This window comes from Lactuca virosa, chromosome 2 (genome assembly GCF_052849685.1).
Source record: "Lactuca virosa cultivar CGN04683 chromosome 2, Lactuca_virosa_CGN04683_v6, whole genome shotgun sequence".
Taxonomy (NCBI): Eukaryota; Viridiplantae; Streptophyta; class Magnoliopsida; order Asterales; family Asteraceae; genus Lactuca; species Lactuca virosa.
Window position 1 is genome coordinate 17,355,630 of NC_136427.1, and position 15,010 is coordinate 17,370,639.

The window sequence follows — 15,010 nt, forward strand, 5'->3', positions numbered from 1 at the left end:
ACTAATTTTAAAAAGGACGACACAGTTTTTTGTGAAGAAGAAATACCTTCAACTTTATATTAGTTTGCACTTTACACCTCATAAAATCATTATTTCAAATTAAATTCTAAATATTGTTTTCTCTAGAAGCTCCGAGACCCGACCTTCTTAAACGTTTGTATTCTAGGTTATTAACTAAACTAATCACCGTTAATGAGGTTATTAATAAAAGCCATCACTCATCACTTTGTAAAATAAACTTTTTTTATAAAACATATCATCCTCTCGCAGTAACATTTCTGATTTTGAATTTATCATTCCCGATATCATGGTAAAATAACTATTTTTTAATGTAAATTTAATATTTTAATGTGTTAAAACTAATCTTAAACTTCTAACACTACATTTCTTTTAAAAAAATGTCTAACAAATGAATTATTAATTAATATATGAGCATCCACTTACCAATTAACACATTTATTAATTGAACTATTAAACTTTCATTAATCAATCCGTAAATTATAACGTCACTTTCAAAATATTACTTTGCGTTTATAAACACATTGATGTTACTATGTGTTTATAAACACATTGAGCGATTGATTATACTTATGTGACCAACAATTTTTTTTTTAATTAATGGTACTTAATGGATCAATTGAAAAATGATTTCTTTTGTACAAGTTGTTTTACTATAAAAGAATTACTTATTAAATTTATAAAATATAATTTCTTTTCATTGATAAATAATATATAAATAGAAAAACTTCATCTATAATTATATATTTTTCGATTTTAAGAATTCTAGATAACAGTTGGGGACGTATAAACGGAGTTCTCAAAGTTCAAACATTAGACACCCTATAAAGTAGCTTATTGACTTATTTCCATTATCATCACTTATTTCTTGTATTTATTTATACATTTTTAATTGCCTTGTAAATTATTAAATAAAAGATTTTATTTCCCATATAGTATTAGTCTAAGATCCTTAATACTTTTACAATATAATTATAATCATGTATAACCAAGGGACACAAATATGTTATCTTATATAAAAGACCATCATTTTCATTTCTACAAAATAAAGAGTTATCTGGAATCACAATAATTGGATTTTTAATAAATTAAACGTGTTTATAATTTAATTTTAACATTAACTATTTACTTTTTTTATCTAATATATTTAATTTTTTTAGCTAAATATTTTTAGATATAAACTACCGTCATTTTTTATGCTACAAACGTTTGAGTTGATATAATTATAATTAATTTCTTATTTTAAATGTGTTATTGAACACAAATCGTAAATTATATTTAATTATATTTAATTATATCACGATATAAATCATTTTGCAGTTTTAATAGATATCGTTTTTATTACATTGTTCATAATTATTACGATGTTTTATATCATTTTCATGTACAAAATATAATCTTATAGTTAGTTATAATAATATAATAATATATTTATGAATATTAATTATAAAATTATATTCTACAACAATGATATTTGCCTATTAAAATTTAAAAGTACGTAATGCCTTTTGAAAGTATCCAGTGGTTATTGTCTTATTGATGGACTTGTAGTTGTTAAAATATGGTTTATTAGGGTTGATATTGCAAATGGTCTTAAACGTTAAGGGTCTCTTCAGATCAATCAACACCATAGTAACAGTTGTCAACAATCTTTTCGTTTGTCTGAAAGCCGCGTCTGTGGGAACAGTGGCATATAATTGCACGTCTCATAGTCTACGTGCGAGAAAACATGGAATGTAATATAAAATTTTTCAAGATATTATAATTAATGGTGTTGCCATTTTTACAAATATTTGTTACATGTATCTATAACTTATTATTTTCTATATGTTAATATATGTAGGTCAGTTTGTAATTATGTAAGAGATTTGATCACATAAAAGCATGATATAAATTCATATTGAAATATATTTGGTTACCTATATTAAGATTGAACTTTGGTCGTTGGGATTTTATCTGGCGACCAAATCATTTTTTTTATTTTAAAGCTATAAAATATGTAAATAAACATTGATTCTCAATAATATTTCGAAAAATAGATATAATATGTTTTTTAAAGGATTCTCGAGATGAATTTAAAATTTAAAATTAATTATATACTAGAAATTGCCCCCTTCCGGTTTCGTGAGGGACGTATGTGAAGTTTTGCTTCTATGTGCACGGTTTGCGAGGGAGAGGGCGTAATTTGATTTGATGTTAATTTTATTCTATAGGTATTTTTTCGTGGATGTAAGCATGTTTTAAAATACGGTGGAGGAGTAGCGTTAATTCTTACAAAACGATGTATGAAAGGTAAAATGTGGAAAATATTGTTTAAATTTGACGGGGTGAAAATGATATTTTACAAAGTAGAGGAGTGAAAAATGTCGTTATACAAAGTAGCGGTGGAAAGTGTCAACATATAAAATTCCAGTAATAAAACTTACCAACATAGAAAAATCTTATGACCAAAATCTAAAATAAGAAAGTCTTACGGCCAAAATCTAAAATAGAAAACTCTTATGTAAAAAGCGTGAAACACAAAAACTATAATATTCCTAAATCTTCTTAAAGCCAAAATCTCAAACAAAAAACTTTTGTGTCAAAAATATAAAACACAAAAACTATACTATTCCTAAGAACTTTTGTTTTAATATATATAACTAGAAAAGAGCCCCCGTGTAGCGGGGGTTACATTCGGATCAAACCATGAACAACAACAGGGAACGATATATGGTTTCGTTATTTAATTATCGGTGGATACATGCTACATTGATATATTATGCAAAAGGTGAAGCTCATCTAGTCGGTAGAGTTTTTCTTCATCTGACGTTTGTAAGCTCCGATTCTTGTATGGATTGATGCAATCATGAACGCTAGGTTGTCTTCCATGGACTCGTCGTCTGATTTTGCGTCCTGAAGGATTTTTTTTAGACTTTTGTACCTCTGTTCATCAGTTGTGGTTGAGATGATGTCGTAGGAGTTGTCGTCCATGTTGAATCCTTCTTGGAGCTTTGTTTCGGTTGCTTCCATCAGATCTTGGATCTCTCGGAGGTATGCGATTAGGGAGAGTAGAACCTTATCGATAGCTTGGGAAGACATTTAGTTGGTTTTTTTTAAAGGGATTGGGAAATAACAGGGTTTATATATGAATGAGAAATCGGTAGCTGGAATCTGGATAGTGAAGTGTATGCATGTAGTGTACATACGTGTAATAGATGTTTACAGGTCTTGTTTGGTACTGTTCATTTGTTTTCGTGGCGACTCTTGGTGAGCCTCATAAATGTTTTGAAAAAAGAACACACACAATGTTTTTTTTGTTGGTTACAGGGAACATAATAATATGCATATTTAGTTCTTTAATAATTTTTTTGTAATAGTAGATTCGACATCAAAAGCATGGAACATAGCAGTGTATGAAAAACTACAAACACAATCGTGTCTCATATGTCATTTAGGGGCAGAAAACACACAACACAAAGATTTTTCAAAACACAGGATACTATTGTTCAGTCTTGATTTCAGCAAAATGAAAGTACGGAAGTCAGTTGATCCTTGTTTCGTCTGTTTAGTTGTGAGACTGTTTCTGTACTTTCTGTGGTGGAGTGTCATCTGTATATTTGTAAAAAGAAATTATGTGCTGCAATATTAAATACATATAGAAAAGATGGGAACATGGGTATATACCTGGAGTTTCGTATGATAGCATTCTTCTACTGTCTGATGTCTGTGGAGTTGATGATGAATCACCATAGGTATCTTTGGAAGTGATGTGTTTCATATGAGATGGAGGTGTAGAGGTTGTTGGAAGTGCTGATGGGGTAAGGCTATTGGTGTCTGTCATATCTACAATCAAGAAACGGATAGTTTCTGGTGGTGATGTTTTTAACAATTGAATTGATATGTTTTTCAGTGACCCTTTTAGTTGGCTAATTATGGGAGGCATAGTTCTTCGGTTCGTGCGGTTATCTTCAGAGAAAATCTTGTCTGGAGTTGTTCCAGTAATCTTGCGTGCGGCATTGTCAGTGATAGATGCAGTTATGGTGGCAATATTGTCTGTGACTCTTGCGGTTAATTTATAACTGTTTAGATGTTGTTTTAGTTAGTAAGGAGGAATGATAACAATTGTATATAAACAAAAAGAATTGACACTTACAGAAATGTTGGTGACTGCACTGTTCCATGGGCACTGCAAAACCAATGCATTCTTTTTTCAAAAATCGGATCTTTACATGTAGGACACATCACTTGACACCAATAATCCTTGAATGAGATTTCCAGGATGGATCCTCTAACTGCAAAGGTTTTGTCCTACAGATAAGAAAAGAAAATGAACAGGTGTATCTAATATTGTTAATATTTGGTTTGTAAATATTTTTATCTTTCACATACCTGCAATTCAGAGCGTGATTTGGTTGTCAATTTATCCAAAGTTATTGGAACACCTGATGGGGCTTGGATTGGTCTACAGGGGCCTGTGAATCTGCATAGTGAAATGAAATGATACAACCTATTTCTGCATGATAGAGTTACAATGAATGCCAAATGTTATTTACCTATTGATAAGGATTGTTGTCTCTGGAATTTGTGGATTTGCATATATATGAGTTGCACTGGATGATCCATGCCTTAGCGTTCCTGTATTAGAAATGGAAGGGGTGTGATGGTAGTTTTAATTTAGTTTTTAGGTGAGAATGTGGAATGTATATATCATAATTATATCATCTTTGTTTTATTATTCGTACCTTCGTTCTTTGATGCTTTTAAGTTAGTGACTGCAACAACCGTTGTTGCAGGTGGTGGTATCAGCTGTTCAAGGTTGAATTTTTCAGGAGAGATGGTACATTCTTTCCAGAGGTTGATCGCCAGTTCGTCCCCGCTAATATCAATTTATAACATAAGGGTTAGGAGATATTCAGATAATTGCAAGAGATAATATCTGAAGTGTTTGTTTATCAACCTTTCATCAGTAAGTACCAGAAGCACAAAAGGTGCTCCATTCTTTTTTGTGCAGTTTCGTATTTTTGTAAGGACACCGATGAAATCTTTGTGGTAAAAGGTACAAAAATGTAAGAAAATATGTATACAAACTGAAGTACACAATAAGAAAAATAAAGAAATCATTTGTATTTTATATGGTCATTTGCTAAGCTGGGGGTATATATGTACCTGGAAGGTATGGTGGATGTTCTCCAAGTTCCAGCAGCTGAGATTTTGAAACAAAGTGAAACTAGGTCTTAGGGATAATTGATGTTTCTGGTAGAGGTCTGATTGTAGAGGCAATCCCAACATCAATGTATATGTCATTGTGAAGAACCTTTTGATACTCGTCCAACAGTAGACATGTATATTCACTAATGGTGTAGCAGTTGGATACAGTAAGGATCGTCTCTATATATTCTTGGTTTGTTCTTTGTCCTAGTATCTGTATTGCATCCCCCTAACACATTTTCAGATGTCAGAATTGTACATGTAAAAATATATATATGATGGAGAGCAAGGATAATATAATAAAACCTACATATTTGTCAACACCGAGAAACCAAGTTTCATACCGACGTTTATCTGGCTTCCATTTACGTAGTATCCGTACTTGTACTGCATCTCCAACACATGCATACTTTAGGTCTGAAATAGATGTCATGTTCTGGTGGCTGTTTCTAAAAAGAAAGAAGCATACAATAGTTAAAGGTAGTAAGAGAAAATAAGTTAGTATAAGAAGATTGGGTTGATAGTAGATGCTTATCATGTAGATACTTTTCAATCAGTTACACACAACAATAAATAGATTTGAACCTTGACTAAGGACAGTAGTTTATTACAAAATTTTGTTTTGAACGTGATATAGAAAAGGAAAGAAGAAAAAGCTGCGAAATGGAAGAAGAAAGTGAGATAGGAAAGGACTTCTTAGTTAATATGGGTAGAAACCCTTTTCATATCAACTTTGGATAACAAATCTTTATAGACAACATTTTTTGTTACATTATATGGCATGTATTCATTATTATTTATGACAACTTTGATTGAGTCAGGGGATGTTGCTCTAGATAACGCAACATAAAGTTGACCATGAGCAAAAACTGGTTGCGAGAGGTACACTCCAATTTTCTGTAGTGATTGTCCCTGGCTTTTGTTAATTGTCATCGCATAACAGACTTTTATTGGGAATTGTTTTCGTGAGAACGAAAAGGGTAGATTTGGTGGGTTATGGATGAACTTTATTCGAGGTATATACACCCGCTTGCCAGCACATGTTCCAGTGATGATTGTTGCTTCTATCACAAAAGGGAGTAGCTGGGAGACTATAAGACGTGTACCGTTACACAGACCATCCCTTTGGTTGATGGTTCTTAGTAGGATGACAGGGGTATTGACTTTTAATAGTAGTGCATGTGGCGGTAGCCCAGCAAAGTGTAATTCATTTAGGTATTCCATTGGATACAACCCTTCTAAATCTGATGTGTATTTTCCGTTTGGCTGCATGGCATATGTGCTTTTATAAAGCCTTTCATGGGAGGTTGTCATTTGGAGTATCTTGTTGTTGATTTCATCAGCAGCTTCATTTGTTGGACAAAAGATTGCCCTAACTGAAAGTTCTGCAGCAGATGGGTTATCAAGCAGTTTGTTTCCATATACAAATTGTATGAGATAATGCAATGAATGGTCACCTGGAGGAATCAAAAAAGATGATGGAATGTTAACCCATGATGTGTTGTGTGGATTGTCTTCATCAGGTTCACCTATATTTCTGTCCCCAATATTTAGTATCCATTCAGCGAACGCAGATGTGGAGAACTGATGGTTAGTATGGGAAGGTGATTTATGTAACCTCATATTGTCATGTAGTTTGTATAAGCGAAAGGATTTCCATAGGTACGAATTTGGCAGGGTCGAAGAGATAATAGCACTGCGTGTGCTGTTCGGTAAAACTGGAAGTGTTTGACGAAAGTCTCCTCCTAAAAGAACAGAGATTCCACCGAAGGGCAGTGTATCACACTCAAGAACATCACGCAGTGAGTGGTCAACATATTCAAAGCACCATCGATCGCTCATTGGAGCTTCATCCCAGATAATGATTGACGTTTGAGAGAGTAGCTGTCCAAGGGAGGTTCTTTTCTTGATATCACATGATGTTTTTTCTGTTAAGTCGATTGGTATCTTGAATCTTGAGTGTGCCGTTCTTCCGGATGGAAGTAGAAGTGACGCTATCCCAGAAGCAGCTACCGCCAGAATAATTTTTCCGATAGACCTAAAGTATGCAATTATAACCGTCCAGAGGAAGGTCTTTCCAGTACCGCCATGTCCGTACACAAAAAGAAGGGCTTGTTGTTTCTGGCTTTCAGATGTGATTACAGCCTGGTAGATAGCTGACTGTTCAACATTTAGCTGTGATAACATCTGCAGGTGTTGTCTTTTCAATAATTCTTTATCATATGTGCTTTTCTCTAACAGAAGACGGTTGTGTAGGATATCAAGGGATGCAGTTGATGGCATCTGCAGTTGGAAGTCAATCAAAGATTTTGATGGTGTGGAGGACTGGAGTATGTTTTCCAAATCCAAAAGTAACTGTTGTTGAATGATGTTATCATTTATGCTGAAGTGTGTGTCTGGAAAATCAACGTGCATCTTATGAATATAGTCATCACTCATTTTTTGTGATGCGATTTCCCATAACAGTTCTGGGTTGGTTACTTCACAGAACAACAATAAATGACAAAAAAGGGAACGCAACTGAGAAGATGTTGCCCATGAAGATGCTTCTATAAAAGAAGTCATCCATTCTACATCGTTGCCTACTAATCCTAAAGCGTTACATGCACTTCTAAAGTTTGGATGCAGATGGCCAGATACTGTACGAACATCTTCATAAGAGGTGCATCCTTTCTGATGGCACAATAACATCCGGAGAAAGAATAATTCTCCGGAAGATGGATGTACAAATAGAAGCCTTCCAACAGCCTTAGAAGAGTCAAAGGCCCTCCGTGACCATTCTTTTGATCGACTGTCCCACTTGTATTTGTTTGGATAATCTATGTAAGTGAGATTACGACCTTTAGGATCTCTTACATTACTATCAAACCATGCAAGAAGAGGAGTTCTGCTGAAGGTAGGATTACTAAGAACCTGATCTAATCTCGTGTTTCCTTTAAAGATAACATGCTGCATATATGGGAGATGTACAGGAAGTCTATGCACTGATGGATGACGGAGGTGGATCTTGAAATTGAGGATCCGCCATGCTGATTCGTGGGGACAAATATAACGGCCATCCAAAAAGTTTTGAACCTCGTTGACAGGGCGTGGTGGGACGTTTGGAGACATGACGTCGTTGGATTCGGTTCTTTGGATGTGAAACCTGACTCTTTCAACACCTTTTGATATGTACTTAAAAAGGTACTTCACCATCATGTTCCAACCGCAATATTCAACATTTATGTGGGCACCGAACCTACAACACAATCTTTTGTTGTAGGGAACAACGTATCCATTGTCAACTACAATACCGTTTGGCATTATGTAACGTGCATGACAATTTCTTTTATAGTGTGCATACCCTTGTTTGTCAAACACTGTAGCGTCTTGGAATGGTTTTGGAAACTTTTTGCTGCATTTTCCTTGTTTCATACACGGAGCATTCTTGTTTAATAAACCACATGGCCCATGAAGCATGGAGGTTGTTACTATGTGATATAGTGATGGTTCTGAAATTGGATCAGGCAACTCTGCAGTTATGTATATGTCGATATCAGAAGGCTCTTTGATTCTATCGAAAGGTGCTGTCCATAACAATGTATGACAGTGTGGAAGGCCTCTTTTTTGGAATTCTATTGTATAGAGATCTGCAATAATTTAGGAAAGAGTTAGTGAAAGTGTTAACCTAGTAATGACTTAGTGAAAGTGTTAACGTAGAAAAAAAAGACGTTGAAGTATTTGAGGCAAAAAAATGTATACATACATGCGTGAACACTGCCAAATGTGTTATCTTCTTTAATAAATTTGATGAAGGCATCAACCTTAATCTGGAAAACTCGTGCGATTATATCTGCTCTGCTGTGGACATCGTGTTAATGATGGGAATCCATGTAGCGCTTGATTTCTGGCCACTTTACATTACATGTAAAGGTGACAAAAAACTGCGGATTGCCATATACTCTACATATGGCAATGACGTCCTGGTAATGTGTATACATATAGCGGGGACCGCCTACAAAGGATGCAGGCAAGTAGACGCGTTTACCTACAACATGGCTGTCTCTATCACCTTTGGAGAGTGCATCATAAAGACCACTGATGTAGTCTGTGCGCAACTCTTCCTGATGGTGCAATATGTAGTCGAGACGTTCCTCCTCAATACAGGTGTTAGAGTCGACCAAATATTGTTGGAAGAGGCGACCAGAGTGTAAAATGTGAGAATGAATGTGATGACGTGCATGAATCTGGTAGCTGTAATACATATTAACAGTGAGATTTTTTGGAGTATCACCTGTTGTGTTGTGGAGTTTGAGGCGGGGGGACCAACCTTCCTCTCCATAAGGAAAAAGAATAGGATATTGTAGAGGCATATAACTGGGATGGAGCTTGCTAACACGCTACAGACGGCCATATTTGGACTGCAGAATAATATCATATCTTGCACCATTATTTTTATCTCCGATGATTATGCCACCAAGGGTACCAGGAGCTGGAGGACCGTAACAACGATCAGGAACAATATTATAGAGACAAACTGAATAAGCTTCTAAACCCATCTCATCTGCGATTTGTTTTGCTGTTTTAAATGTCCGGACATATTCATTATGGACCGTCAGAAAGTGTATAAGAAGTTGTATAATGGCAGGGTCAAGGTTATGCTTCTTAGGGGTATTGAATGCATTTAGTTTGTTAGAGATTTCATTTTGGGTATCATGTATGTACAATTGCAGGAATCTTGGTGCATCATCATTATCGGGGAAAATAGACCCAATGGAATGGAAAATCTGCCCTGATATTTTGAAAACGTAAGGACCACGACCTTTGTTAACCTCTTCATCTACAGTCACTCCAAAAGAGGTCAATGAAAACATACTGTTATATGCCCTAATGTCAACCATGAAAGAACGATTCATATACAGAGTGTGAATTTCGGGCGGTGGGAGGAGAGGATACGGAAGCACAACACAACCAGACCTGCAGCATTGGGTATATTGTGGATGACTAACCGTGGAATGGGTAATATTTCTTTCAGCAAACCAGAAAAGAGCTCCACAGAACTCGCAGATGCAGATGCAATCTCCACAGTCATAGAATGGAGGCATAGCCGAGATACTAATAAGGCGCTTACGGCGGGAAGAACGTAGGAATCCATCAGGCGATGCAGAGGAGGAAGACGGAATGGAAGCGTGTTTACGTTTAGGCATAGGGAAAAGCAAGGATAGAAGGGGACGACGAAAATGACAGACATCATAAAAGAAATAAACCGAAGAAAAGAAAAGGGGGTTTTACCTGGAGAAGACGAAAGCGGGGACAGTGAAGATGGTCATTGAGGGGGGAGAGGATAAGAAAAGAGATCAGCATAATACGTAAACTCGCATAAACGGTGGAGCCAATAAGGCGGGAACAAATGGGAAGCAGAACCGAGAAAACGCCTGAGAGAGAAGCAGGTGGCAAAAGAAAACCCCCGTGGACAAAAAAAACCCTCCTTCACTTAAGGCGTTTACAGGAAAACCCCCCTCCTTCAATTCTTTTGAATAAAAAGACAAAAGAGACAAAAGAAAAAATCCAAAAAAAAAGCCAATAGGAGGCGTTTACTGTTGGCTAAGGAACCTGCTATTAATATGTTTATAAATAATTTTTATTTTTATTAACGGCAGCCTAATTATTTGATTCAAAATTTTCTAGTTAAAGTAAACTTCTTTATTTAACATTGATTTTTAGGCTTGTGGGTGTAGGCTTGGTACCGGGTACGGTTCGCCACGTCACTTTCGGTGTACACCGCGTGTGGGTGCGTGGTTTGAACTGAGCTCGACCAAAACTTGCCACGATCTCTCTCTCTCTCTCTCTCTCTCTCTCTCTCTCTTCAATGTTACCATTTTTTCTAATTCGATTTTTACCTATAGATAAAATTTCCAGTGCCCATACATACCACACTTCAATACATTCTTCAATGTCTCTATATTTTTTCTCTCAATATTTTTTAAAAAAATGTTTTCTTCCGACAATCCAAACTGTTACACCCGATTTATGGGTTATGGTCTATCTATTAATCATCTTTAAGTTCGAATTGGGTTTATGGTTGGGTCGTGTTGCGGTTGCTTGGTGTTCGTGGCGCGTGCAACGTCATTAAGTAGTGACGCTATTGGTAGTTAGTCATGATGTAGTGGCCACCACAACTCAAAACCCTAGGTCTCGGTTTTTAAGCCCTATTTAAGGAATAAAATGTTTAGGGTTAGTCATTTTCATCAACCTCAATGTCAAGAAACCCTCAAACCATTGAGACACTAGCCCCTTCCATCTCTTTTGGTGATCTTGGTTCTTTTTATGAAGCTTGAAGTTGAAGCAAGGAAGGTTTTGGTGTAAAAATTTTTTGTTGGAATAAGTGTCTAAAATCATAAGTAAATTGTTCAAGGTCATAACTAAATTGATATAACTTTATGGAATAAAAGTAAAGTCTTTTTTGGATTGCCCTCAAAATCTAGAAATATCTAGAAATGACTTTGATAGAGACATAAAATGATTTTTAATTTATTATGTGATTAATAAATTAATTAGAAATAGTTAATAATTAATTATGAAGTAATTAGAGATAGTCATAATTAATTAAAAACTAATCTGAATTAATCTGAAATTAACTCTAGACTAATTGGAATTAAATAAAGGTGCAAATGGTGAATTGTAATTGTTCAGTGTTTGAACAAAAGAAATAGTTTTAGAACCATCCAAGCATGGACAATTTTAAGGAGAATTTTAGGGTTTCTAAAAGCCTCCTGGTTGCTGATAAGGAAATGATTTGAACTAGGATCAAATCTAATATTTAATTGTTCAAATCTAGATTTATCTACAAGTTACCTAAACTATAAATAGGACCCTTGTGCATCATATTTTCATGATCTCTTATACATATAAGGTGCAGAACGATATTCTCTTCATTCTTCCTCTATCCTCTTGTCTTTCTAGTGTTCTAGGGTTTTGGGTATGAACTATTAGAGGTGTTCATACTTTTGGCACTTGCTTTCCATGGACTTTGAAGATCAAAGGAGATTAACATATTTGATTATGTTAAAGGTATGTTCTCTTAATAGTAATTTCGATTCTAATATATTTGATGTTTTGTTTCATAAAGTATGTTGCTAATAATAGTGAAAGACCAAAGATCATGTTTTAGGTTGCATGTGCCCTTAACTGTTAAGTGGAATTCCGCATGTATAATATTATTGTAACCTAAAAAACCCCATTAGTGGTATCATAGCCATGCTTGTTCAATTATTAGTGCATAAAGATGAAACCATAAAACTAAAGAAAAATCGTCAAAATGCTGAAACCACAACGTAGGCAGTCCTCTGCCATGTCGTGGGAACTGCCTGAGATTTAAACTCGTGATTTTTTACCTTATTTAAAAAATAGGATAATTATTAGTTATTTAATATTATTTTAAATGTTTATAATATGAATATTATAACTAAATAATTTAGAAATCCTAATTTGAATATAAAGAAGTTAAAAAAAAGGTAATTATTCAATTATAAGATAATTAGATAATATGATTATCCTTTAATAAGTTTTACATTAATTAATTAAAAGGTTAATGATAAGAACCTCAAGGTATACTCTAGGAGAAAGACACGGGTCAAAGCAGCAGATGAGGAGCAACTTAATACTATTTTCGGATTTTGGTTAGACCCATTGGGTCAACAAACTACCGAGAAAACTGAAGGGAGAGGAACAGTTCAAATCCTTCAGTTCAGGAGCAGTTAACTTCAGTTTTTAATATTTTAGCAGGCTTAGTTTTTTTTAGTTCAGTTGTTGAATATTTCATTTTTTGTCATCTTGTTTGTATTGGAGACCCTCCATCTCGAATTTGGCTTTTCTTTTATAAAAGTTTGAATCATTCGCTGCTTAATTATCTGGTTCTTATCATTGGTTCCATTGCCGGGAATTCGAAAGAATGGTGCAGACCCGGAACAATTCAGAAGAAAGCAGTCAACCGCCTGATCCAGTGGCAGTGCAATTGGCTGCCATAGTGAAGAAATTAGAGTCTATAGATGCCTTACAGAAGGATGTTGCAGCTCTTAAATCACAATCACACAACATGGATAGATCGGGTAACAGTTATGGAAAGCATGACGAAGGGGAGTCTTCATGGCGTTATCAAAGGGATCGTCCAAATAATAAAATTCCCTTTCCCACCTTTAGTGATGGTGATATTCGAGGATGGATCCTTAAGGCTGAGAAGTATTTCCATTATTACGACATACCAGAAGAAGAGAAAGTAGATGTTGCTTCAATGCACCTGGAAGGGGATGCTTTAGATTTTTATTCGTGGCTTTCTACAGATCAAACAATAGAGCTTTGGGAAGAACTAGTCCATGCTTTGTAGAAAAACTGTGGGCCTACTGAGTTTCAAAACCCAGACGAGCATTTGTGCAATGTAAAACAAATAGGGACGATACAAGAATATCGACAAGAATTTGCTAAACGTTCTTCTCGGGTTTCTAATTGGCCTGAACATTGCCTCCTAGGGGTGTTTCTTAATGGTCTCAAAGAAGAACTAAAGGTGGATGTGAGAATTCAGAAACCAAGAACGGTATACAAAGCTGTGAGTATCGCCTTGGAATTCAAATCAAAACTCAGTCATACTCGTCCCGTGAAAGGGCAAACCTGGACAACACCTTCAAAACCCACTCAATCAGAACCCAAAACTTCAAATTTCACCGTAGTTTTGTCCAACAGCAGTTCCAAAACGCCCTCACGAATCACAGATGCTGAAAAACAATCCCGTTATCTCAAGGGAGAATGTTTTCGGTGTGGGGAAAAATATGGGTCGGGTCACCGATGTAAAACTGGCCCTTTCAAGGTGCTGGAAGTGGAGGAAGCTCTGGATGAAACACCAATAAACGAAGTCAGTCACGTTGAAGGGGAAACTAACGAAATTGCTGAGATTAGTTTACATGCTATTTTTGGCAAACCCCAGCCCAAAACAATGAAGGTACAAGGTATGCTTAATTCTACCGAGGTACTTGTTTTAGTTGACGGGGGATCTACACACAATTTCATTTCAGATGTATTGCTAACTGAGTTGAAAATCGAGACCCAAACTGTAGCACCTTTTGGCGTTCAAATAGGAAATGGAGATGTAATTAAGTGCAGCGATGTATGTAAGAATACTCCACTTCAAGTTGATGAATTAAAGATAGTTCAAGACTTTTATCCTTTTTCTATTGATGGAGCAGATGTGGTGTTGGGAGTGCAATGGTTAGCAACATTAAACACGGTTCAAGCTAACTGGAAGGAAATGTTTATGATCTTTTATGTAGATGGTAAACGTTACAAATGGCAGGGTATTTCAACGGGACCTCAAAAGTCAGCTAGTTTTCAACATTTGGCTGTTGAATCAGGTATTAATCCAAAAATTCCACTGATATTACAGCCAATTGTAAACCAATACAACCCTGTCTTTGAAGAACCTAAAACTCTACCTCCAAACCGCTTACAAAACCACTCTATTCCACTACTCCCAAATTCAACTCCACCTAACATACGACCCTACAGATACCCCCATTCTCAAAAGGCTAAAATAGAAAGGCAAGTGGAAGAACTGTTAGCAGCAGGTTTTATTCAACCGAGCAATAGTCCATTTTCAAGCCCAATTTTACTGGTCAAGAAAAAGGATAATACTTGGAGGATGTGCGTAGATTATCGCGCTCTCAATAAAATAACTGTAGCTGACAAGTACCCAATTCCAAATATTGATGAAATGTTATATGAGTTATATGACGCAACAGTGTTTTCTAAACTGGATTAACGCTCCGGTTATTAT

General features: G+C 35.5%; 1 protein-coding gene across 1 annotated transcript; it reads right to left on the reverse strand.

The window, feature by feature from the left end:
* Nucleotides 1–3,565: 3,565 nt before the first annotated feature.
* Nucleotides 3,566–9,560, reverse strand: LOC145157267 (uncharacterized). The gene is made up of 11 exons (XM_079076329.1): nucleotides 9,236–9,560; nucleotides 5,951–8,837; nucleotides 5,519–5,657; nucleotides 5,315–5,437; nucleotides 4,975–5,087; nucleotides 4,743–4,876; nucleotides 4,554–4,635; nucleotides 4,390–4,480; nucleotides 4,154–4,308; nucleotides 3,685–4,079; nucleotides 3,566–3,609 (listed from the first exon to the last, which is right to left on the reverse strand). The coding sequence occupies exons 1-11, from the start codon at nucleotides 9,558–9,560 to the stop codon at nucleotides 3,566–3,568; spliced, it is 4,488 nt and encodes a 1,495-aa protein (XP_078932455.1).
* Between the last annotated feature and the right edge of the window lie 5,450 nt (nucleotides 9,561–15,010).

Coding starts and splice junctions, on each gene's coding strand:
- LOC145157267 (XM_079076329.1), bottom strand. CDS start 9,560: ATGCCTCTACAATATCCTATTCTTTTTCCTTATGGAGAGGAAGGTTGG. Junction 4,481..4,553: donor ACAACAATCCTTATCAATAG/GTAAATAACATT, acceptor TTCACTATGCAG/ATTCACAGGCCCCTGTAGAC. Junction 4,080..4,153: donor GTGCAGTCACCAACATTTCT/GTAAGTGTCAAT, acceptor ACATCTAAACAG/TTATAAATTAACCGCAAGAG.